Here is a 27716-nt window from a genome sequence, read left to right as displayed (position 1 = left end):
AACCAGCTAATCACATGTTTATTGATCAGCACCAAGTACCCCAGTAACAACAGACACATTCTGCTTCAATCCAAACATGGCTGCCATTTTGTCTTTAATATCCCCTCTTCCCATTATTTTATTTTTTTTTATTTTTTTTATTTTTTTATTTTTTTTAAATTTTTATTTATTTACAATAGTCACAGAGAGAGAGAGAGAGAGAGAGGCAGAGACACAGGCAGAGGGAGAAGCAGGCTCCAAGCACCGGGAGCCTGACGTGGGATTCGATCCCGGGTCTCCAGGATCGCGCCCTGGGCCAAAGGCAGGTGCCAAACCGCTGCGCCACCCAGGGATCCCTCTTCCCATTATTTTAAAATTAATTCCTTATGGCAAAGTTATGGCATTTTCATAGCATCTGTACTTTTTTTCTTTAAATGCATCAAATGATCTTTAACAATGAAAAAGTGAAAAAGAATGGGTGTTATACGGAAATTTTTCAGTATTCCAAGTTTAGCTACTTTTGAGGCATAAATTCCAACCGAAGGTGTTTTGGCCATACAGAAACATTAGGCAATGTCTGGAGACATTTGTGGTTGTCATGGATGGAGGGTGGTGCCGTGAGTGGGTAGAGGGTCCAGTGTGCACAAGAGCACCCCCCACACAAGGAAGTCTCTTGTCACAAATGTCAATAGTATTGAGGTCGAGAAATCCTGATTTAGAAGCAATTATTTAAAAAGCAGGCATGCTCTTTACTTTTCAAGAGTGGCTTTAAAAAAAAAAGGATTTTATTTATTTATTAATGAGAGACACAGATAGATAGGCAGAGACACAGGCAGACAGAGAAGTAGGCTCCCCACAGGGAGCCCAACATGGGACTCGATCCCAGAACTGGGATCATACCCTGAGCCCAACCACTGAGCCACCCAGGCATCCCTCAAGTGTGGCTTCTGAGGTGATGAATACATATTGCAGTTTAAATAACTAAAATGTATGTTAAAAATTCATTAAAAATAGGCCTTGTAATGGCAAAATGTGAGGAAATAGTAATATGCATCATATGTGTGCTCTCTATTTGAAAGAGGAATATTCCTGTACCTGAAAACCTTTTGAAGACTGAGCCACATAAAGATCAAACATCACTCCATTAATTCTAAGAATTCTGATAAGATCGCGCTTTCAGATATGATCAAGTTAACGTGCTGAGAGGAAGTAACACTCGGTGCCAGAAATTGAGGGTTTCTGTAGATGTTAAGTGTGCCGGGCCACCTTTGAACCCAAGAATTGTCTTATTATTCACGTAAGTGGGCCCAGGTAGGATAGAGAATCATGACCATTAAAGGATAATCCACAAAAGATTGTACTTTAAACATCCTTACCCCCAACTTTTTTAATATAACAACTTCCCAAAATATCACATTATTTATCCTATTTGTTTTTAGGATTGGTAGAGCCAAGTGTAAAGACAAACTCCATCTTCGTGTTTATTTGTTTTGAAAATTTTGAGCTTATGCACAGTGAAATGTCACCTAGTGGATGGTACTCAACATTTAGGCATCATGTACAGGCCAGACGAACTGGGACTTGCACACCCAGATGTACTGCCCTGGGTGCTGGAACTTCTACTTTCCAGGCAACAACTTCCTGGCAGCACGTACAAAGTTACCAAAGCCACCACCTACCAGCTCACATGCCAGAAGACTGTAGGAGCAGAAAGCTCTACGTCGAGATCCCAAGTGCACATACATGACCATGCGATGCGCACGATGCAAACATATAGTAACCACCAGTGCAGTGTTTGCTGAAGGAAGGATTTTTGCCCTCAGTCTGAGGCTGTCAAAATCATTTCCCTGCATTATGCTCTGCAACCCTCCCTCTTTACAGCTGTGAAATCTTGGGCAAACTGTTAGGCCTCTCTTGGCCTGTCTTCATCTATAGATGGGGTGAGAATATTGGGATTAGAAGTCAGTGATGGAGGTTAAATGACCCCTGCAAAGTGTAGGGCAAATAGGGAGAGCTTAATAAATATTATCCCCTTCTGCCAATATGTAAAGTAGAATATCTAAAACTGGCTTCGGGAGAGAGGACTATAAAGTAATATACTGTAATACCCATGGCACATATAGTATATAGCGCATGCCATGGGAAGGTATACTGTATACCACGCTATATACGGTACACTGTGCTCTGTACGTAGGATTTACTGTACGCACAGTATGTATGGTTTATTACATTTGTATATTGCATATTATAAATCATAGCACATGCACTTTGTTATATATTGTCCATAGTATACTTTGTATAGAGCTCTACTGTAAACCACAGTATATCTGGTATAGTACGTCTGTATATTGCACACATCACACGTCATGGCACACGCAATCCAAACAGTCTATAGCATACGTTGTATAAAACTCTACTGTAAACCACAGTATATCTGGTATACTACGTCTGTATATTGCATACATCACACGTCATGGCACACGCAATCCAAACGGTCTATAGTATACGTTGTATAAAACTCTACTGTAGGGATCCCTGGGTGGCGCAGCGGTTTGGCGCCTGCCTTTGGCCCAGGGCGCGATCCTGGAGACCCGGGATCGAATCCCACATCGGGCTCCCTGCATGGAGCCCGCTTCTCTCTCTGCCTGTGTCTCTGCCTCTCTCTCTCTCTCTCTCTGTGACTATCATGAATAAATAAATTAAAAAATCTTTAAAAAAAAAAAAAAAAAACTCTACTGTAAACCACAGTATATCTGGTATACTACGTCTGTATATTGCATACATCACACGTCATGGCACACGCAATCCATACGGTCTATAGCATACGTTGTATAAAACTCTACTGTATACCACAGTATATCTGGTATACTACGTCTGTATATTGCATACATCACACGTCATGGCACACGCAATCCATACGGTCTATAGCATACGTTGTATAAAACTCTACTGTGTACCGCAGTGTATCTGGTATACTATGTATATTGCATACATCACACATCATGTCACACGCAATCCATACTGTCTACAGTATACGTTGTATAAAACTCTACTGTATACCACAGTATATCTGGTATATGTATACATTGTACACATTATAAATCATAGCATATATAATATATACCATCTATAATATACATTGTATAAAACTCTATACCACAGTATATGTGGTATACTGTATTTGCATATTATATATGTTATCAATCATAGCATATGCAGTATATTATATAATGTCTATAGTACCCGTTGTATAAAAGTATACCTTATACCACAGTGTATTATATGCTGTGTATAGTATATACTGTATACTATAGTATATAGTATGTTGTGTATAGTATCCCAGCATCCCAGCATCCCAGCATATATAGTATGTTGTGTATAGTATACATTGAATAAAATTATACTTATACCACAATATATTATATATTATATATAGTGTGTTGTACACCACAGCATACACATAGTAGTGCATGTAGCATATATTCTATACCACAGTATACATGGAATATTGCATATTATATATAATATATACTCTATAAAAGTACACTGTATAGTATATTCCATATGAAAATATATCGTATACCATAATATACACTGCATAAAATGTCCTGTATCTCTATATATGATATATAGATATATATATATAACACATAAGAAAAAAAAATAAATTTTACCTGTTAACTGAATACACACTAACTGCAGTGATTTTATTTTACTAATGGGTCAAGGAAATAAAACATAAAATTATAGGTCCTAGAGCCATGAGTTTTCTTAATCATGTGTTCATTTATAAGCGTTAATATATTTGAAAATAAACTGTTTATCTCTTATTTAAAAAATCTTACGTTTCATAAAAATGTTGGCTTCAACATAGCACCTCATGCTTCTTTTATTCTAGTCTTCTGGAATAAATTTGTGAAAGAATTCCTGTTTAACTGGAATCTGCCATGGAAATATTTGTCATCAATTGTTATTGTTCTAAAAGCAAGGAAAGGTGGTAAGGATTCCTGCTATTTTTCCATTGATCTGATTTCACTGAATTGGTTCTATTAGCTGTGTGGACCTTTTATTAAGCAGAGGGCATCTAGGAAAGAGAGTGTTCTGTTCATGTTGGATATTGGACTATTTTTGATGAAATTCGGTGTGCATTTGAAAGGTAAAGAAACACATTTATTTTGTTCTCAAAGAATAGAGCAGAGGATTTTGAAAATCCAGATAAGTAAGCTTTAGGCTGATACAATCTATCTATTAAAGTTCTTGGAGATGCACAGTCAGAAGCCTTAACCCAAGATAAACTCACAGAGCTTATGAAAGTCCATCATTTTTCTTGTCAAACACTCCAAAGACAGCAAGACCCCTGAGTGCAATATCAGTGTCTTGTTTCCTAGACTTGACTTCCGCATGCAGCATGTTTTAATTTCCATGAGTAAAATTAAAGATCATAATGATTAAGGAGAGAAAGAAACGGATGTGTCTTCCCTGCCTTGTAAAAACCCCAATGCGTATCTGCATCCACATTCCCCAGCACCTGAAACACACATTTTCACCTGTCACAATTTATTTGAGGCATCATTTTGGCATTGGACAGTCAAGTGCATTTCTAAGCTCTTGTGATCCATTTTATTTGCTAGAGTTAGGCACTGTGGGTTCTTCAGAAAATATCAGTACACTTTCTGAGAGGGTCCTTTTGGTGGTATAAGATCCTCCTTACACCTACCATAAGGTACTAGCTGACTATTTGTTGTTAGACCTCTAAGAAGACTACCCTAGGCACCAAGAAAATGTGTTCAATGACACATCCCCACCTGCACACCAGGTAGAGATGTTCATTCATTCAGCTTAAAATGCTTCCTGGCAATAAACGTCATTTGAACACCAGACATGGGCTACAGATCTCCCTAAGTCACCGCCCTAAGAGCCTCTTGCTTTTTGCAAAGGTTGAGTACCAATTCCCCATAGGATACCAACAAAATCCAAAGTCACGGCGTCTGATGCAGACTTACACTAACATCCTGAGAACGATCAAATCATTGAAATCTCTGTTGGCTGCATCTGCCGTGCCAGAGCTATCTTTCCATTCTCTCAACTCTAATACCATTGAAGTAAGCATCATGGACAATGCAGCATTTGGTTGGGCAGAGTGCTGCTTGTTGCAATGTGTTCTATTGAGACCACGCATTCCTTGGTGCGGCCTTTATTGGCACTTCTTCCCACGAAGAGCTCAAACCAAATCACTGTTTGATCCATGGATTCTATGGACCAGTTGGGTCTCGTATTCCCAAAGAGATTTTCGATGACACATGTTAATTCTTCCCATAATTTATTTTATAAGTTTTACTTTTTCCTTGATGTTACTTCCCTCTTATCAAAACTTTCCACATCAGCTTTATTTGTAGACTAGTACTTCATGTCTGCCCTGTGTTTTTTGTTAGGTTTTGGTTTGGGTTTTTTGTTTGTTTTTTTTGTTTTGTTTGTTTTGTTTTGTTTTGTTTTGTTTTCCAGCATTGTTTTGGGTGCAACTTCTAGCCTGGATCATGGAAACAGCCTCCTAGCTAGGAAGAAGTCTCCTCCCTCCCTCTTACATGCCTATTCCCAACCTTACTTTTCTGTGATCAACAACAAAGTTGGCTACCGTGTAATATATATGTTTAAACCTAGACATAAGGTCACAGCTGTTGAGCTCTGGGTAGTACAAAAGAAGCACGGGTGTACACTTGCCTTGCCTGCTGCATGAGCGATAAGGACACCAGTGTGCTGCCTGAAAGGTACGGAAGATTGGAGGCAACACCAATGATAATGGAGATGCATGTCCTGATGCCATGTACTCCTCTCTCTGTAGCAACGTGCTGTGATAGGGGGATGGCGAGATACTCTTATAACGCAGCTCCTGCTTCTCTAGTGCTTACAGGGGGCAGTTGATGGTCCTCTGGGTATTCCATCATGGTCTGTGTATCATGGCCTGAGTCCAGAGTTCAGCACCGCCCCTCACACAGTTGCATCAGACATGGTTTATCCTATGCTGTTCCCTTATAGGCACCATTTTGGCTCATCTTCCTCCGCACCACTGAAGTGGTCTCCCGGGGACAAGGAAATACTCCCCTACCCAGGATTTACTGCATCCCTGCCCGACTTAAGTAAAGAACTAGCAATCGCCTCTTAAGACTTTGCCATATATTGACAAACACCTCAATGGGTGGACTGCGTATCCACTCAAGCCTCCGTTTTCTTGCTAAACCCGTGGCTATGGAAATGTTCTCACCTACTGACACTGCAAAATGGTATCTGCATTTCACGTTGGAGGAAGTTCTTCCTCTAACAATGATTTCTATCATTTCAATGACCTTTCCAGATGAATGAAGGAAACTCACTGCATTAATATCCCCAAGTCTTATTTCAGCTGTGATCCGCATGCACTGCAGAAGCAAAAATCAGCTCCTGTTTGGATCCAGCCCAGATCCTTTAGACCGACATCCAAAGCTCCCCATCGTCTCTTTCTCATTCGCTTGGCGAGAGCTTGACTCTCACTCAAGTTCTAGACTCCACTCAGAGGAGAGCTGTTCTTCTCAGCTCTTCTGTTCACTCTTTCTCCATGTGTTCTATCTGCTTTAGCACCTTCATCAAAGCCAAAAGCACCCTGAGCACCTCCCACGAGTGGCCACATGCATGTCTTAGGCCAGTGCTGAATCCCAGGCTGCTTTACAGCTCCGTGTCTATGCTCCCCATATGTGAGGCATGAACTACAGACATGAGGCACAGAGATCTTAGGAACCAAAGTTAGGGCATGAAAAAGCCCTCAATACCAAAATGTTGCAGTATTTTTAATCCTGGCTCAGTCTTTGATAGGTCTTGGTGAAAATGTCCATTTGGCGCTAGGAGCTCTTTCCCATTGCGTGACACTAATTAATTTCCTTTATCTTTTCTCTTTCTTTTTTAAACCTCACGAGATCATCAGCCTCAGAGCCTTTGGCAAGGCAAGAGGAGCTAATGAGAATTTAATGGCTTTGTTTGGATTTTACCATGTTTTTTAATGGTTCAGTTACACTGGTGATGAATGAGAGTAGCTTCCCATTTAAGAAAATCATATGAACTTCATTCCCAAACACATTAAGGGAAGAAAGTATGTGGTTTTAACTAAGGTAAGTAACAATGAAGTGTTTAGATATTAGGTAAAGAGTGCTATGAGTGGGTGCCAGTGTAGCGAATGGGCATGACCATCATTTGGGAAATGGCCGTGTGAGTCTTTCTGCTTCAAGAATGTGACACTTTGCTAGAAAAGGTACCACGTATCTGAGTTCAAAGACACAACTGGGCTGATGGGTTGAACTGTTCCCCCCTCAACCAAATATAGGCTGAAGGGCTAACCTCTAGTCCCTCGGGATGTGACCTTATTTGAAAATAGGCTCATCGCAGATGGAATCAGTGAAGATAGGATGGAGCAGGTTGGACTTCTACGCCATTATGACCAATGTCCTAATAAGAAGATGGCCATCTAAAGACAGAGACACGTAGGGAGACCGCCACGGATGCAGATGCAGGAACTGGAGCGATGTAGCTAGAAGCAAGCAACGCCAAAGGGAGCCCGCCACCCAGAAGGAGCCAGGAAGGAGCACAAAACCTTCCCCCAGAGGTTTTAGAGGGAGCTGGGTTCTGTCAACACCCTCATTCTGGACTTCTAGCGTCCAAACTGTGCGACAATAAATGTCTGTGGTTTTAATCCACACCGTTTGTGGCACACAGTTACAGCAGCCCTAGGAATATTATAATAATATAATAAACAAGGATTATGTAAAAATACTTGTTGACTTGCCCCAGTTGTCTCCTTATCTGTACATTCTCTCTCGTCCATGTGAGCCTTTCTCAGACCAAAGTCATAAAATCTGGCAGTTCAATGTGGGTATCCACACAGTACACGTGGCACTCTATAAGGGCGCCATACTTCCCCTAAGACCACAAAATATTCTGAAGCCAGTTGCCACCCAATCAATGTTGGGAATCAATGTAAAGAATGATACCGGCTAGAGCCCTAACTAAGCATGGGAGCCCTCGGCATCCCCACGTCCTGTCTCTACAGGTGCGTGGGAGTCAGGCAGTGCTGGGCTGTCACAGCCGGGGGTGCCTCATTCCGACTCCTGGCATGTCCCGGGGAGGCTTACCAACCCTCGGCACTGTGGGCATCTCTGATTTATTCACCAACCCTCGGAGCTGTGGGCATCTCTAATTTCAATTCAGCGCAAGAGGCTCAAGGTTAATGACAGAGTTACACGCAGGTAGAACAGAATGATAGCTCATTAATTTCCACAATTACGCCATTAGACAAGAGAAAAACAAAAAGATGCTGTGATGTTTGCAGCTGTCTGAAATGTTGGGGAGTCTCTTATTGTTTGCAGGGATGCTGCTCAATAGGACATGGGTGGGACCTGTTGTATGTGTGGCTCTTGTATATTTCCTACTATATTTGGCCAACAAATTTCCCCTTTGAGGTATATTATATATATATATTTATATACACGCACATATATATGAAATATGTGTTTATTTATGAAATAAACATGTGTGACAAATTTAAATGAATGAGTATATTTGTAAATATATTTAGGAATAAATCCGATAAGTGTAGAGAAACCCTATACATTCATACATATGTATGTGTGAATATACAGTATATACACACATGCATAGTGCTTGTTAGATATATTATGAGATCGATTTTATCCTCCTGGCTACACAATAAGCACAATTTGCCATGTGGCACGTGGGTTTTGATAACTCTACAATCAAAGAAGACAAGGTCCTAAGTCGACTTAAAATTCTGGGACCAGCATCCAGTAGAGTTGCCGTATATGTCTCAACCCTGAAGCAGCAGGTGGGAAGCAGACTTTTTAGTAATGCAACTAGCACGGGAGTAAAAATCTGGCGATGCAAAGCAATTGAGGCATGAGGACAAACGAGGCCCCCCCGTCACCGTGTGTGTGAGTGTGTGCATGCCAGCATGGTCTGCGGCACTGACTCACGGGAGCAACACTCGTACGGAGGGATCGGACACACTAGAAGAGCGATAAGAAGCCCACGTGGGAAGCACATACCCAGTTTTGGCGAAGTTGGTCCAGTAGGTCATGACCACCGCGCTGAGCATGACGTCGTTCTTGGAGAAGTTACAGCTGAAGAGTTCAGTAGGGCCGATCATGGGGATCCCAAAAACATAGGGCACTTCGTCGCCATGGGCTGAGTCCGCCCAGCTGGGCTTCATTTCACTTTGGCAGTGGTGGTAGAAGGCGTAGAAATAAGTGGGAGAGCCATACTGAGCGTGCAGGTCGGCGGTGGCCACCGCAGGGGCCACCCACTGGTGGTCAGTGAACAGAGCCACCAGGGTTTTCCGACGCGTTTCCGGGTTTTCCTTGTCAGCCCAGTCCGTGTACATGAACTTGATGGTCTCCCGCAACGTGTCTTTCCCTTCTGGGTAGCCGTAAAGGTTGTCCACAAAGTTGGACACGGAGAAGTCGAAGTCGTTGGGCGTCACGCCGTCCTCGTTGTCCACGATGCCATCGACAAACTTGAGGCCCTCCCCCTGGTTGACGCCGAGCATGATGTCATAATTCAGGAACTCGCCCTGCTCCATCAGGATCTGAGGGTCATCCGGGATGACATCGCCGTCGATGACGGGGCCGAAGGAAATGTGGTACGTGGCCGGGGTGATGGTCTGCTGAATGAGCTCCTTATAGTTCTTATTCCGAAGACACTCCACCATGTCCGTGGTATCCAGCATGTTGCAGCCGACCTTATCTGCCAATATCCGAGTGTACTTGGCAGGCTGGTAGTTCACTGCCCAGCTGGACAGGGCGGTCCCGCTCTGGATGATCGCCTTCTGGAACAGACCTGCAGGTGCAAAGTTGTAGACATGCAAATGAAAACCCGAAAGACAGAAAAGCAGCTTTTACTTAGCAAAGAAGGCTCTGATTGTCTTCCGGCCATGTGAATTTCTGGGTACAGTGGCATTCAGCTCTTTCAGGATTTTTTTTTTTTTTTTTACTCGTTTCCATCCCTTTCTCTCCCCCTCCCCCTCCTGCTGGACTTTGGTTTTCCGCGATACTCTTCACACACACGCACACACATACACACAGGGTTTAAGAAAATGAAACTGCATTTACAATTTAGCTGCAGTGGTAAAAAAAAAAAAAAAATCGTGCAATCCATTTATCCTTCCACAATTTCGTGTAGTGTTGGCATCCCCATCCCCACATGCTGTAAATAAAGCCTCTCAGAGTTATCACCTCCCGCATTCCTTAAAAAATACGCTTTGCGCCAAGAAGACGTCAAAGACCGTTTTGCCTCCCTTGCAAAAGCAGGTACCACTTCATTATGGGGGAAAAAGCATCCACTAAAATCAATTCCAGAGTATCAATTCAGACACGTATTTCTATTTCCACCCTCCATATATTAAAGGCATTAAACATTTACAACCAAAACATTAATTAAATTAGCGATTCCTAAAGGAATCCTCACTTGATTGCCCAACTGAAATGTTTGGGTTCCCCCCCCCCCCCACCGACAAATCACTGATCTCGAAATTGCATCAATTCAAAACCCAGACTTTTCTGTCATGCTTCTGCCACATGTTAAAAATGTCTGTTTGGTGAGAAGTGAAAAAAAAGTTGGGCAATTTGATGAGTAAAATTCTGTGTAGCTTACAATTTTGTATCAGATCAGCCTGGTATATGAATGTCAGTAAGTAAAAAAAAAAAAAAAAATTACGCCCTCTCTTTCTCACTACTACAGGACGAGAGATGATAGGGTATAAAAATGATAGCATTCGGTTTCTTATCTCTTCCTGACATTTTCTTGAATTCCAGCGTGATGTAGCTCTGATGCCTCGGGAGTTGCTAGAAGAATAATTCATTGGGAGCCCAGAAGTTCATGCCCTGTAGAGTTTTAAGGTCATGCAAGCAATCAAGTGAGGAAAACATGATTGCAATCAGGAAGATGTGATTCTAAAGACTGGAGCGTTGCCCAAAGATGACACACAAGAGAAGATTTTAAATTGACCTGGCCCTGCTCAATGCATCATCAAAGTCATTTGGGGGCCAATCTCCCAAAGCCGATAATGCTCTCGGAGATGCGCGCCTATGGACTTGGGCGTTCGGCTCTCAAGATTAATGTGTTGAAGCTCGGGAAGGAAATGATGTCGATACTTGATCTATCAAACACTTTCATAAGTTAAAACAATGAGAATTAGAAAAGTTTTGCTACAAGTTATGTGGTTTATTTTTTTATCCTCTCACAGTCATTGGCCATGACTGATGTAGGAGGAGGAGGAGGAGGAGGAGTAGTGGTAGTAGTATTGTGTGTGTCGCAAAATATAATTCCCGATAAACCTTGAAAAACTGGACAAAGAAAAATGCCACCCATAATTCATACCATAAAATACAAGTCACCTTAGCATTTTGGTGTCACTCCCACTTTGCTGTTTTGCCCTCAATGCTCTGTTTCGTACAACAGAGTCCAATAAATGCTTAACGTTGACACTGGGTTTCCCAGACTCCTGTACACTTCCTCCACTATTCTTGAAGCTAATGACTGTTCCTTTGAGCAAATGCACCTGTTCCTTATAATCTCCTGGTCTTTTGAATCTTGGAGCTTTTCATTTGCTTCTTTGCTGTAATACTGTGGCGAACATCCTCGTGAAAACCTCATTCTCCATGCATGTGCTGATTGTTTTCGTAGACTGTATCGCCACAAGTACAATCCTAAGGCCGACAGTCTGGGTATTTTTGTCATGCTTCCCATATATTGCTGGGTTGTTTTGAAAAACTGCTTTGCAGAGACGTGACCCAGGCACAGCCCTGCCATAGAGCTCGATCATTTCCGATCTGTTGATTTAAGTAATTAATGCTCTTCCTCCGATTAGATTTAGTTTACTGTGTTTGATTAGTATGGAGGCTGGTCCTGACTACTTGCTCACTCGAGAACTCGGATTGTATCAGTTGGCAAATGGGAAAGTCTAGATATTTTCTGGAATGCTATGGGAATTGATATTACCCATGACCCCTCTAGTTATTCTTCTTTTTTTTTCATTTTTGTAAAAATGAAGGGTTCCTATAAATGTGAGCCCCTATTTGACCTCTCCTTAGATATTATGAAATGATCTACAACCTTGTCAGCTTCGACTTGATTGATGGTTGCTCATGGTTCCTGCACTGAGCATCTTATTGACAGGTGAATTCTGAATGTCTTTAACTACGCTCATAATCCACATGTCACATCGGTGTGCGCGACTGGTTAGAGTTCCTACTCAAGCTGAACTTTTTTTTTTTAATTTCCTAAGGCCCCCCGAATACCTTCAGAGGAAATGTGATGGTCTTAACAGAAGATGAAAGGGGAAATGCAATTGATAAGTAAAATAGCACATAGGAGAGGCAATCGGGAATGTCCCAAGAGTTGTTCTGTGCACGGATGTTCGTGAACCCGCAGGACAAGTCTATTCTGCACAGAAGATCAAGACTACCTCCGTTTTTCCCCGATATTTAATAGCCGGAGGAGAATGAAGGAAAGAGGTTTCAATCGGGGTCTGGGAAGCTTGGGTTCTTCCCTGGCTGTGTTGCTTGCTGTGTGACCCTACACAGTTGTGCAACCTCTTTCAGCGTCCATTTCCTTTCTATAAATGATGGCTTTGAGTAGGTGAGCTTCAAGGTCACCTTCAGTCTACAGCTCACCAATGGACTTGAAGAAGCCACCATGAGTTAGGGTGAATCTGGCTTTTTAAAAATAATTTAATTTTTTTTAAGCAGGGCAAGTGGCAGAGGGAGAGATTCATAAGTAGACTCCATGCCAGCATACAGCCTGACACAGGGCACGATCACAAGACCCTGAGATCATGACCTGGGCTGAGATCAAGAGTTGGATGCTTAATGGATGAAGCCACCCATGCAAGCCAGACAAGTGACTTTTAAAAATCACACGGTCAGGGGCCACGTTGCTCACCAAATGTACAAATCTCCAACCGTTAGCCACGTAACTGTCTTCTGTGTTACCTTTCTCAAACTGAGATGAGAAGTTGACCGAATGTAAAGTTGACCAAAATGACAAAATTGAAAATTGACCGAATCGAGTCAGAAAGGCAGGTGCAAAATGCTGGTCTTTCTAACAAGGTCATTTTGTCGCCCTTGTCGCAACCAGCATCATGGTTAACGGGGAAAGACAGGAGACTTAGAAGCACGGGAGTCCACGTCATTTTGGGGACTTTTGGTGGAGGTTGCAAGAGAGACGTAGGGCAACCCCACCACCCGGCACCTCGGATGTGAACTCGATGTGTGTTTGTTTCTCAGCCCTGGGGGGTCGCGCAGCCACGCAGGGATGCCCTTATTACCTTCTGAATAGTGCGACAGGGTCAACAAGCTGACACAAGAAGCCCCCGCGCCCGAGCCGAAGATGGTCACTCGCTTGGGATCCCCGCCAAAGGCCCCGACATTCTCCTCAATCCACCGCAGCGCCTGGATCTGGTCCAGGAGCCCGTAGTTGCCTTTGGCCGCCTGGTCACCGGTACTTAAAAACCCTACAAGAGAACACAGGATATGTTGGGTTGTCATCCATCAAAAAGGACATGCGCATCGCTGGCACTTGAAAACACATCTCCTGGTTTACCCCGTTCGTCCTTGGCTGTTCTCCTTGGAAATGAGAAGGACCACTGGAGAGCCTTTTTCATGGTGGGACGGATTATGTGGTGTAAATCAGTGTTATGATAACTATTGTTTCTGTGCACCCTATGATAAAACGTCTCATCTGTGACTTGGTATGGGGCTCCCATATCTGACACAATCAGCATAAAATATTTATAATATTAAATATATTATATACTTATATATTTAATATAATATAAATATATTAATATTTATTTATTTTTATCATACCAGAGATTATAAATTTTATGGGATGCAACTTATCACTCCTGTGCACACGTTGGTTGCAATGTGAGAAACTCTCCTAAAAGGAGTTTTTCAGGGCATCTCCTAAAAGATGTTTTTGTTTTTTTTTCCTGGGGGAAAATCATGGCATGCATTGGGCTGGGGGAATGTGTTTTTGTCTGGGTTTGAGAGAGTGTGCATGTCTAAACAAAAGCAAGGTGGGGCATTCTGACATTGAATTTGTTACTGATATTTTGATGTAATTCCTTTTAATGTTTATGTTTCAAAGTAAATGATAGACATGATGAGATCCCACTCTTACTTAGCATGCGCCTCTGTCTTTCCCCTATAGGAACGATACTCGAATCTCACAGAAATGCATTAGTCTTTCATCTTAGCCAAATGACAATGCATATTCAAATCACTCCAAGTGTCCCTAAAACAGTATGAACTGGTATGTTTTATTTTAAAAAGATGGAAGATTCTGTAACTGGAGGAACTAGTTACACTCAAGGCATCAAATTCCTAATTCCCCATTAGACACTGCAAATAAGGCATTTATGAGAGCAAAGGGATCACACCGACATTGGACTCCTTGCCTGTTGCTCTCATGTGGCAAAAAGATCCTGACCTGGGAAAAAAAAAAAAAAAAAAAAAGGTTTCCCTCTGATGTTTGAAGTCATTTTGTAGACAGATAGGTACTGCTCTGCTCAAATTCAAAACTACAACTATTCTATAAAGCATCTGCCAAGGTTAATTTAATACACAAACATTAATCCAGCTTTATATTCCCTCCCGTCTTGCAAAAGTCTTCTGACAAAAAAATAATGAAAAAACAAGTCACAAAAAGTTTTGGGTTGTTTTTAACCATTTTACTTTGTTATTCACCCCTGCCCCCAAACACCCAATTATGATATTTCCCCGTTCCGTTCCGCTTCTTGTTTGCAAGGGCCACGCCATTCACCTCATTTCAATTACTGCTTATTAAGTTGCTGAGGCCACCTGCTGCAGTGTTGATGTGAATATAGAGTGATTCAGGCCCTGAAACAACGTGAATCACAACCGATTCCATCAAACCCCATCTCTAAGCAAAGCTGACAGCAATCTAAGGAGCTCTCGAGTGCCGGCTTCTAAAACCTAAAACAAAATAAGTAGAAGATGAAGCGTTATAGCAGCTGAGGGGGCGAGGCTTCCTTCTCTGGGCACCTGAGAAAAATGCAGAGTTGTGAGCTCAGAGGGTATCAGAAATGCAGGGGCTGGTTTAAAAAAAAAAAAGCAATGGGAAGGCTTTTTCTTTTCTTCTTCTTCTTCTTTTTTTTTTTTCCTTTTTGGTTTTTTGTTGTTGTTTTTGGTATTTTTTTTTTTTTTGGTTCTCCAGTTGCAACGATCAGACCTCACAGTCTCCTGTATCTGCTGCAGACAGATGCAAGACGAAACCTGCAAGGTTGTGCATTTATGGCACGTCCCGCAGATTCAGGCTTCTCCAGCGTTCACAGGGATGGAGCAGAGATTAGCTGTGATTAGTGAGAATGTTCAGACGTTACCAACCCCTCCCTCATTTAATTAGCAATTACTAATTAGCGTTTCATGCCAGCGAATGTTCCCTGGCTCTGGCATTCATCATGCAACCTTTTACACAGTTTCTCATAAAATGCATCGCGCTCTACTTGGGAGAAAAGCCCCTTTCATGCAGCTTTATGTATGAAACGGGCTCCTAATGGCAGTTTGGGTGCCGTATAATAACCATAAGACAAGCCTCTCTTTCCCCATTAAGGAAAGAGGTGATTAATTCCTAAAGGCTCCAGTAATTTTCTGGCAGCACTGCTCTGTCTTTAACACATCCTTCCTCCACCGCCTCTCCCTCTCTGTCAGCTCGCCCAGAATGACCTATTTGCTTATTTTGTTTCCGTGGAGCACCGTGAGGATTTGCAACATACGGTAAATCACCGGCCTTTATTAAATTGGAGCCCCTCCCGAGCAAAACATGTCTGTTGTAACCTCTCAAATGCCAGGCTAATTAATATTCTATACCCTGGCAAATCTTAGCTTTTCTAACAGCCTCCTATTGAAAGGTTTGATCTTTGCGATTCTGAACTCCTTCCAAAAAGTCCTGAGGGAAACAGCTCCTCTATGCATCTCTGAAGTTCAGCAAATGGACGTGGGTTTTTTTTTTTTTTTTTTTTTTTGAAGTTGGTGTTTCCATAGTTTCTGCCACAGAATCTTCATTTACTGCAACATCCAGGGACTTTTGTTCCCCCTTCTCTTGTAATTTAAAACAATCACAAGGCAGAGTTTCCACTCAAGGCAGGTACAGAATGAATGCAAGCAATTGTATTTTCTCTGCAAGAGTGTATGCCTTTCCTACTCGGACTGTGGAAAGGTGGGGTTTGCTAGAATCCACGTACAAGATGTGTATGGGTTTTCTCTGGTGGAAGTCTATGAACGTGAGAGCCGTTTGGAAACAGCCAGGCACATCACCAGGGCTCAGCGCTGGTGCTGTCCGGCCGCGGAGGACAGAACTTCCCATATAGGCCGTAGATGAATTAATAGAAGCAGCCCCTTGCTGGCTAGAACCAGAGATCTTGAACAAATGGCCCCTTTCACTGATAAGCACTGTTGGCTGCAAATCCTCTAAGCATTTCAGCGGATGAAACGTTCGGCTTTTTGAGACTTAAGGTCTCTGAAATGAAGGTTGTAAATCAGTCCGCCCCCCACCCCACCCCAACGAGGGGACAATGAGAGAGAGATACAAAACAGACCCTCGAACTCAGACATATAGTCACTAGATTGAGACCAAGATTCATTCTGAGCACAGGAAGGAACAAGAACAATAGCAACAATATATATATATATAAAATCTATAAATATAAATATATAAAAATAAATATAAAAAATAAATATAAATATTTATACACATACACACAAGAGATATGCTCAGTTGTCGAGCGGTTATTTTAAAATATAGTCCATGAGAAATGGCTAAAAATCGGAAATCACATGTTCTCCCTGCATGTTGAACCCAATGGATATCATATAAAAATGAAGCACTGTACTTGGTCTATCCTGCTGGCGCTAGGATAGAAAGTTTCAGGCTTTTATGATAGGTGACGGCAATCTAAAAGTTTCTTGATCTTCCAAATTGCACGGTAGGGTTTAGAAGGATTCCGCTCACGTGGCTGTCCATGCACTGCAGGTCAACGGTTAGAAGCCTAATGGTGTCAGCTGTGGTTGCCATTTTGTTCAGTTGTAATAGGACTCTACTGGTCCAATCCATATTCTTTTAGGAGATAATTCATTACATAGGCACAGAAGACCTTTTTTTGGTGACTGTGAACCAGAAGGTAACTACTCCGTGAATGCAGAACAATATATCTTATATTTTTTAGAGTGTGTATTCACCTGTAATTGGTAGAACTAGACCCTCAACCGTACTTCTAAAAGAATTCCTGAAATATAATTGAGAGTAAATTAATTCTTGTTGCTTGTATATGTACACATATGTGTATATGTAGGTCATATATGCATATACATATTTCTATAATGTATGTAGGATGTAGAGTGGCTCAGTGGTTTGGCACCTGCCTTCGGCCCAGGGCATGATCCTGGAGTCCCGGGATCGAGTCCTGCATCGGGCTCCCTGCATGGACCCTGCTTCTCCCTCCGCCTCTCTCTCTCTCTCTGTCTCTCAAGAATAAATAAATAAAATCCTTTTTAAAAAAGTATGTGTATAAATAGGTCATTCTGTGGGAGCCTACATGTATATAAATATGTGATGTGTATATAGATACAGAGCAGCATGAGGATTGGCAAATCACTAGCACTTATTAAGTCATAACACCTCACTCCTATATGTGTGTGTGTGTGGAAGCAAAAAGGAATGTTTGCATAAGAATTCTTCGATGAGACATAGAATTTACTTTAGGTCACATAAACGAGCCCAGAAAGAAATGTGTGATAAGAATGAGGGCAGAGGTATAAAATGAAAATCAGCCAAATAAATGCAAATCCATACTCCCTGAGGTTTAGAAGAAATCATTCACTGGCTGCGTTTACTAAAACGTGAAACGTAAGTTTTCCTAGTGGAATCGTGTATGATTTAACAAAAGGGTCTATACCTATACAGGATGGACACAAAGGGAAGAAAAGGTATATATTTCCATTCTGTGAGCCTGATGGAGGAAAGCTCTTGAAATGTAGTGTCTCTATTCGTCGTTTTTAGTATACTTAAAATGACACAAGTCGTAACCTCCTGTATTTAATTATCACATCAAGAGTACACAAGGTCAAAATCTATTTGCAACGTCAGTAGAATAAATCTCAGACAATTATGAAGACATATGATTTCTATGGCACATGTTCCCAGATACGGGGCCTGTTAAGTTGTTTAAGGGATTCCTTCCATTATTTCCATAAAATATACTATATCCCCACACAATATTTTGCAAGGCTGCCCAGATAGTTTTTAAAGTACATTAGCTGAAATTATATTAAATCACAAACTAAAACCAAAATTGCATTCTGGAGACAAAAATGCAAAATAATTAGCACAGTTTTGTTTATTACACAATACAGATCAAAATGTGAAGGTAATTATTTCATGATTTTCACTGTGACGGAGGTTTGGCGATGACCAACCAGTCTGGAACCAAATCCCCTCTGAGCCAACTTTAGATGCGTTTCCATTTGAAACCCCATACTGGAACATTCCTCTAGATTTGTGAGACTTGAATTCAATTGGCCGTCAAATGCTTTTGATTTAATTTCTGAAACTGCTCATCCACCTCATCACTCTGCTGGGCCGTCACCTCAATACCCAAGACAAGACATCCAGTTCACTCCTCTCTCCTGGCTGCTTCCAACCCACTTCCATACCATGAAGATGAAAACCTGAAACCCTTTGACCATGAAATTCTATATCTATAAATGCTTTCTATATATATATAAAAAAATCTTTATCTGAATGTAGAGAAGTAGCCAGCCACCCAAGGATCAATTCTTATTGATTGTAATTTCGAAAATAAGAGATGACAGCAATCTCAGTGTTGATGAATAAAAGATATGTTGCATGAATTCTGTTGGCTGAACCACGTAATGGGAGTATCTTCATTTGTGGAGACACAGAAACACATCTGAGAGCTCTCAAGGGAAAACAATGAGTTGCTGAATACTGGGTCGTATGATCCCATTTTTATTCACGTAATCAAGCGAGGTATAAAATATAAACTCTGGAAGGAAATCTAACATTTAATACTGTTTAATTCTGGGAATGTGATTATAGCTGATTTTCCACGCTTAATTCTAAATATGGAAAAAAATTTCAGTGTGTAGCTCTTCTGTAACAACCACACACACACACACACACACACACACACACGTATGTTTTAAGTCAAATGCCTTAGTGGGACTTGCAGGGCCATTCCTTAGGTGCCATGTCCATATCCCTGACCATGTCCTACATTTGTTCTTTAGCATACGATTAGACTATGTTACTTTTTGACTGTCCCCTGTAGACCTGGCTTCACTGTTTGCTCACCCAGCGCAGCGCGACCTGTAGACCAACCCCATCCCCCCCTGCCCCAACCCTTGAAGTAAGAATCTGGCATCCTTGTTTTGATCTCCCAATGGGGGCCCCTTCTCAAAAGTGTCCTGATTGCTTCCAATCTCTCAGCTCGGTAAATTTCTTGCAGTGAATTTCTATTACAGAACTTTCCACTCTCTAGGAAGGATACAAGCTTGTCGTTCAGTAGCGGGTTACTGTTTGCACTGGGTTCAGAGTCACTCACCATTGAGTTGGAATCTATGGTGACACCTAGGGCATGTAATTTAAGATCTCAAAGTCCCACTTTTCTCAAACGTGGGATTGAGAAGGGAATTGTAGTTATCCCATAGCACTGCTTGGGGGAATTAAATGGAGAAAGCACATATAAAAGCACTGTGTCTGCTGTATACACATGGTCAGCGACTACTTTGACTTCCTTGATATCAGACATGCTGCTACTTATTTGTTTCCCCTATGCACTCAAGTATGGAGAGATGCCCTTCCAGTAAATGAAATGGGTCCAGGGGGAATACTGATTACTGGTCTACTTAGACTCAGACTTTAAGATCATGCAGGTGGCAGAGAAAGGTTCTATGCTGTCCGAGTGCACATGTTGTTTATGAAATGATTTTGCATAAAGGTAACGCATATGCATTTAATTCTGTTTATTTTAAATTTATTTATATATTTTTAAAATATTTTATTTATTAATTCATGAGAGACACAGAGAGGGAGAGGCAGGGACATAACCAGAGGGAGAAGCAGGCTCCATGCAGAGAGGCCGATGCGAGACTCAATCCTGGGACTCCGGGATCACGCCTTGAGCCAAAGGCAGACGCTCAACCGCTGAGCCACCCAGGCATCCCTAATTCTATTTATTAAGTGTTCATTATATGCTTGAAGTTTAAAGAGAAAATCAAAGAAAAGAAAAACACCACCAACAACATATTATGGCTTTTACTCATGCTGTGAATTATGGAGATGCCATTGCACCAACATTTATATGTACCCACAATGACCCAAGCAACATGTTCAAATTAAAAAAAAAATATTTAAAAACTGATTAGAATGGAAAGTCCTATTTTTTCCATTAAAGTATATTTCTAAAGCACACAGAGGATACATTTTTTGTACCTGTATGGTATTCTTAGGCCTGTAAAGTACATATATGAGAAAAGACAGTTTATACAATACTATACATTTATAAATATGAGACATAATTGTCACAATCTCTCTTAAAGTATACTAATTCAAAATATGCTGCTGTGTTTAGATATGCTTTTCTATTCTCAACTGCTAACAAGCATGGTGATGGAGATACTAGTGGTATTTAGTAGTACTCACTGCTAGGTACTCTCTGGGGGCAGACCAGAATGAATCTGGTCTGTTCTTATTTTTCCATGAGATCACCAGAACGATTAAATATAATAAGGACAATGCATTCTTTTTCAACTCTATCAAAATCCAACATTATCTCCTAGCTCACATAATCTTCTTCCGTGCCCAGAAATATCCCCAAGCTCTCCAGCATTGGTTTTCTCTGGCAAACTTGGAACCCAGAATAGGAAATTGTTTTAAGAACAAACAAGGAGATCTTAGATGAATCAGCACACACATGAGTAAGAAGCAAGCATGGTAACTAACCTGTGAAAGAGCCAAAATCCCAATGGAAATGTGTAGTTTGGGGAACAGAAAGGTTGTTGAAGATGATATATTCCCAAATTGAGGGAAGGGAAAGTGTGTATATAGTCTACGTATGGCATGCTAAAGCTGTCCCTTTGGTTGAAGCTCTGGTTCGTTACATTCTCACTTATTATATATTATATTCACGACTATTCTAAGATCAATGTTTTTGCTGCCTTTGCTATTTTTCTTCCGCAAGATGGCTGCCACATTTGCACACAGCTGTGGTGTTTACCCACAACCACAACACAGACGTGGGGTGTATTTCCTAAGACTCAAATCTAATCTCATGTACAAATTGAAGACTATTTCACTAAGGGCTGGATACAAGCTCTTTGCAATTCTGTGTTCAATGAACAGGAGATCCTCCTGATTTGTGAGCAGCTAGGACGTCCCATTCTACCTCTTACTGTACTAACATTTATTGTTATAATTGCCATTGTCATTTTTGATAAATATCCTAGTGGCACTTGAAGATGCAGGGAAGGCTTTTCTGAGAAATTTAAAAGGCAGAAATTAAGATTTCTCACTGAAAAAATAACATACAAAAATACTAGACAGATCATATAACAAAAACAGGTATGAGTAAATTCATCTCAATAAGAGGATAATTTTCTACTCCTTTCTTAAGATTTTATTTTTAAGTAATCTCTACAACCAATGTGGGGCTCAAACTCACAACCCCAGATCAAGAGTCACATGCTATAATGACTAAGCCAGCCAGGCAACCCAATAACTCTCTGTTCTTAAAGATTAGACAGTATGCAGCTCTAGTTGTGCTGATTCTCCACTTAGGAAATGTTATCTCGCCAACTTTTGCTTACACAAAGCCATTTCCCAGTCAAGAACATATCAAGTCTTCCCTGCACAGACAGCATGTAGAGCCCACAATGGGTCCACCGAATTTTGGCCATTACCCTTGGATTCAACCAAATATTAACCTTGCAATGGCCAAAAAAACAAAAGCAGAACCAGAGTTGGAGTCAATTGTGGAAGAAAACACAGATCTTATAATAATGAAGATAAAATATTTAGCAGGCACATAGCATTAATTTATTTAACTCAAATATGGCTCAATTCATCAGATCTTCATGGGTGCCTACAACATTCTAGGCACTCATTATCCTTGTGCTGAAGCTGTAGCAATGAACCAGGTAAACCATATCTTCAACTGCCTGAAACTCATATTCTAACATAGCTAGGTCAACAACAAACAAATACAAATTAAATGATATAGCATATTAGTTTCCTATTGTGGCTGTAACAAATTACTACAAACCTTCATACCACACGATTTCTTACTGTGTAGTTTTAGAGGTTGAAATCTAGATAGATAGATAGATAGATAGATAGATAGATAGATAGATAGATGATAGATAGATAGATAAGATAGATGATGGATGGACAGACAGTCAAATGGATGGATGGGCATGCAGATGAGATGTATGGATGTATGGATGGATGGATAGATGAATAGATAGATGAATAGATGGATAGATGAGATATGATGATGGATGGATAGATAGATGGATTGATGGAATGATGAAGAGATGGATGGATAGATAGATAGATAGATGATAGGTAGATAGGTAGATGAGATAGATGGTGGATGGAGGGATGGATGGATCAATGAATGATAAAGAGATGGATAGTAGATGGATAGATAGATGAGATAGATGATGGATGGAGGGATGGATGGATGAATACACAGATAGAAGGAAAGCTACAATGATTTCAAAGGCTAAAGCATAGCGTAGACTCATTTCATTACCATCACAACAGTTTCAAGGTTGCCAAACCTCACATACAAGGGCAGAAAGTGCCCTTTTAGAGTAGGGGCTCAGAGGGAAATGTGCTCAGTCCCTCTTCCAGATGCTTCTACCACATGACCATAAGCTGCCTCGCAATATGTGACTTGGCTACATTGAGAGTGAACGAGAAAGAGAGACCATTGGGCACCTCCAGGCACAGGTGTCCCTTTGTCTCCCAAACACACCTACAGGCAGTTCTGCATCCTGCACTGTGCTCCCTGGGTGAGCTAGGACCATCCTCTCCCAGCTGCCATGGTGCTCGGAGCCAGGAAAGGTTGGGCTATCTCGGAACTCGTGTAAGGGATTCATCGGAACCACCCTGAGTTCTCAGGAAGAATGGACACAGGTTAGGCTCCATCCCAGACCACAGAAGTGGAATCTCTGGCATTCCAAGGGCCTTTGACAGATGTTGCCATCCAAAGGTGGTTTTTTTAAAGAATAATCCGAGCAACTACCAAGGTAGTATTTTTCTAGGCGCAGGAATGTAGGCAGTCATTACACATAATGAGCAGACTCTCCACTGAGCAAGGTCATCTCAGACTTTGGTATATTTTTCTTAATGTCATCAGTGAAAGCCAGCCACCAAAGAAAAGAGAGAAATAGCAACCTTCAGGCACTACCTCCTCTATCATCACCAACCCCATATCCTAAAGAAGCAGAAGGAAAAGGGAAAAGCTTTCTCTTGCGGGATATAAAAATCCCCAAATCAAATGTTTCTTTGTCTTTAAAAAAATGTTTTTTGCTTTGTCTGCTAGAAATTGTGACCAAACTAATGCTTACCTCAGGCACCTGAAAGTCCCTGTTTGTTTTGTGTCTCTATGAGGGAATCTGGTTTATTTTTGAGGAAAAAAATGTGTGGGGTTTTATATTCACATGCTGCCTCACACTGTCCTTAAGTTGAACAAAACTAAAACAAAAAATCATATGAAGTAATGTGTGTGTAGTATACATTTTTCTGCTTTCATCATTTCTAAGTGCACAAGTAAATATGATTAATTATATTCACAGTGATGTGCAACCATCACCATGTCTATTTCCAAAATTTTTCCATCGCCCCAAACAGAAACTCTAGGAAGCTATAAGTCCCTGGGTGGGAAATATTTTGAATTGTAGTGTTCATAAGGTATGTTATCTATACATTGGGCTAAACCCACTTAATAAGGTTATGATACCTATACTGAGGGACCAATGCTACCTCCCCTTCCATTTCCTCTTCCAATGGACCGAAAACTTTTGTTGCCCCCACATTCTTGTGTTGAAATCCTAATCCCCAAGGTTTATTATTAGGAAGTGGTACCTTTGGAAGATGATTAGGTCATGAGGGTGGAGCCTAATCCATGAATAGGATTGGTGACCTACAAGAAGAAGCCATAGAGCTAGCCATGCAAGGATGTAACCAGAAGTCAGGAGTCTGCAACCTGCAAGACGGTCCTCTCCCCAGAACAAGACCAAGCTGCTTTTTAAAAAGACCAAAGAGCTTTTTACACCTTCCTCTTCCAGCCTCCAGAAGTATGAGAAATAAATGTCTGCTGTATGAAGACACCAGTCCTGCCCATGGGGGGCTATGAGATCTGAAAACCTAAGAGTAAAGGTCCTTGAAAATGTCCACAATAGCACTTAAGCTGTTAGATGCCTTAACATTACTTTGACGTTGTTGTTTTGGAATCTACATCTACGTCAGTAAAGCACCACCAGAATGTGTCTACCTTGAGTGGAGTTAAGAGCAAATGATGGAAAAATGGAATACTTTTTGTGTAATTATCCAAGGTTGATTTAAAATCCAACTAATATTCCTCATCCTAGGGAGAACCTGGATTAGCCAAGATGGCACTCTGTCCAACTTGCTCAATGTGGAATCATGGCTAATGATCAACAGGATGATTCTAAAACATGGCATTATGTTCAGTTTGCAAGAAAGATCCCATTATGTGGAACACATTTTTTATTTCTGAGTGAAATTTTACTTTTAAATGCTTTCAGGACAAGAAAAATCAAATGAAGAAAAACATGATTTAATTGACCATGGCATTTAAACAAAACCTTCAAATAACAGGCAAACTCTTTACGCAAAATTACCTTTTATCATTTACAAAGAGCTTTTTACACCTTATTTTATTTGTCCCTCTGAAACAGAGATTCTTTTCAGTTACCAGTATTTCTTGATTCTTGGGTTATGTCTATGGTTAAATACATCTTAGTTTCCAAGAGTTGGGTAATACCAAATAGTTGATTACCCTCCCTGCCCACGCTAAACATCTGGGCATCTTTTAAGAAATTTTCATGCCTAAGCACCACTGCTAGAGATTCTTAATGAATTGCTTTGGGTAGGGTGTAGGCACATACATTCAGAAAGATTGTACAATTTTAGTGAATATCAAATACAGTGATCTGCTGATCTAGGGAGAAAGCAAGTTAAAATAATGACAAGATCTTTTCTGTTATAAAATACTTCTCGCACATGTCATTGATATGTTAGAAAAATCAGATAAATATTCATGGGAAGCAATATTTCTGCATGTTAGCAGGCATCGAAATCACCAGGAGGCCCCTCCTGCCCTGTTTTATTTTGATTTATCTTAATAGTGATTGAACACTGGATTCAGGTGGCAATTCATCCCACCATTCATGAAAAGATATCTACCAGGCTTTCCAACTGATGTTTAAAAACCATTGGTGATGATCTCCTGTATCTAGGACTCCATTTGGGGCTCTACAGAAAAATGCTGATTGCCTGTTGTCATTCCCTCTGCATTCATTATCTGGAATTTCATAAAAACTCATCAAGTTTTGAAACTACTCTGAAATTCAGTGCATATAGGGAAAGTGGGAGAAAAGCATGATTCTTTTATTTACTGGTATTCAGAGAAACGTGGTTGTGCCCTGGCAATACGACCAATGAATTGTACTTTTTAAATATACTTCATTTTTGTAGAGGAGTTTTAGGTTCACAGCAAAATAGAGAAGGTGTAAAGATTCCTCATGTACCCCCGCCCCCACATCTGCATATGCTCCCGAATTATCAACATCCCCAAGAGTGGTACCTTTGTGACAGTCAGTGAACCTACTTTGTCACATCATAACCGCCCAGAGTCCAAAGTTTACGTGAGCGATCTCTCTTGGTGGTACATATTCTATGGGTTATGACACATGTATAAAGGCAAAGAGCTATCACTGTAGTGTGATACAGAAACCCTAAAAATGCCCTGAGCTCTACTTGCTCATCTCTCTCTCCTCTCCAACCCCTGGCAACCACTAATCTCACTGTCTCCATGATTTTGCCTTTCCCTGAACGTCATAAAGTGGAAGCACACAATACATACAAAGCCTTTTTAGGTCAGGTTCTTTCATTTAATAATATGCATTTTAAGGTCCCTTCATGTCTTTTCAAGCTTTGGCGGCTCATTTCTTCTTAGTGCTGACTAATATCCCATGTCTGGATGGACCACAGCTTATTTATCCATTCACCTACTGAAGATATCTTGGCTACTTCCACATTTTAGTAATTTTGAGCAAATCTGCTATAAACACCCACGGGAAGGTTTTTGTGTGGATGTATCTTCAGCTTCTCTGAGTAAATACCAAATAACATGATTGCTGGATCTTATGGTAAGAGCGTCTTTAGTTTCATAAGAAACTGCCAAACTGTCTTCCAAAGTGGGTGCGCCATCTTGCATTCCCACCAGCAGAGAATGACAGTTGTGATCTGGATTTGGACCGTTCTGAAAGGTGTGCAGTGGATGTCTTAATTTGCATTTCCAACACCAGACGATGAGGAGCATCTCTTCATATAGTTATTTGCCATTCTATAGATCTTCTTTCATGAGCTATCTCATAAGGTCTTTGGCCCCATAATTTGTTTTCTTACTATTGACTTTTAAGAATTCTTTTTAGCCAATGAATGAGTATATTGAGCATCATGGTGAATGAGTGGGTTATTATAGATTTGTCATGGATCTGGTCAGTATACCTACTATTCTTAAGGATGTTGGAATTGATCCAACATGTCCAGGGAGGATCCTTCCATTTAGCTTTTGGAGTCTTTGTGCTTCTATTATTTCCCTGTTATAAATAAATATATTATATATATTTACAGTTGACCCTTGAACAATGCAAGGGTCAGGAACACTGACTCCCACTCCCCTGCAGTTAAAACGTCCCAGTATGACTTTTGATTTCCCAGAAAGTTAACTGCTAATAGGCTACTGTTGACTGGAAACCTTATGATGACATAATAGTTGATTAGGACATTATTTTGTATATGTCTTATACAAAATAAGTCTTAAAATATATATAAATGTCTTGTACATTATGTGTTAGAAGACATCATTCAGAAAAATCACAAGGAAGAGAAAATACACCTCTGGTACTGTACAGCATTTGCCGGAAGAAATCCACCTATAAGAGTGGTCCACACTACGTTGTTGAAGGGTCAACTGCACTTACAGACATATATTTATTTTTTATTCTATTATGCCCTTTGACGCTCTACATCTATAGTGTTGAAGGTGTGTTGTTTCAGCCATGAGGCCATCAGAAAAATACAAAAATATTATCCTTAAAGAAGGCTATCATCTGAAATGGAACTCAGGCATTCCACATCGAAGGTGTTTTATGGTCTTAGAATAGTTTCAGGAAGCCAAAAGGCGGCTTCCAAAGATTGCTGTGGAGTTTCTGCGGCCAACTTTTGATCAATTATACTTTCTGTAGTGAGTCTGGGAATTACTGAAAGCAAATTGTATGTAGGCATGTATACTGTGTATCAACAAACTTCAAGAAAAAAATCATTAAATATTAAGTTTGGAACTCAGC

General features: G+C 40.8%; 1 protein-coding gene across 16 annotated transcripts in view; it reads right to left on the bottom strand.

Annotated features, from left to right (window-relative positions):
- The window catches only part of LOC140628113 (neuroligin-4, X-linked), a 330655-nt gene that overhangs the window by 27351 nt on the left and 275588 nt on the right, over positions 1 to 27716 (bottom strand). For all 16 annotated transcript variants that reach the window (XR_012026510.1, XR_012026509.1, XR_012026511.1 and 13 more), the window contains 2 exons: positions 13340 to 13525; positions 9063 to 9852 (listed from right to left, as the gene is read on the bottom strand). Coding sequence is in view for 13 of the 16 variants with exons in the window: in XM_072817068.1 (XP_072673169.1) it covers positions 9063 to 9852; positions 13340 to 13525 (976 nt within the window). In the remaining 3 variants the exon portion in view is untranslated. The remainder of the gene's footprint in view (positions 1 to 9062; positions 9853 to 13339; positions 13526 to 27716) is intronic.

Source organism: Canis lupus, chromosome X (assembly GCF_048164855.1).
Source record: "Canis lupus baileyi chromosome X, mCanLup2.hap1, whole genome shotgun sequence".
Taxonomy (NCBI): Eukaryota; Metazoa; Chordata; class Mammalia; order Carnivora; family Canidae; genus Canis; species Canis lupus.
Note: the sequence above shows the minus strand (reverse complement) of the source record. Positions and strands in the feature narration are given on the sequence as shown.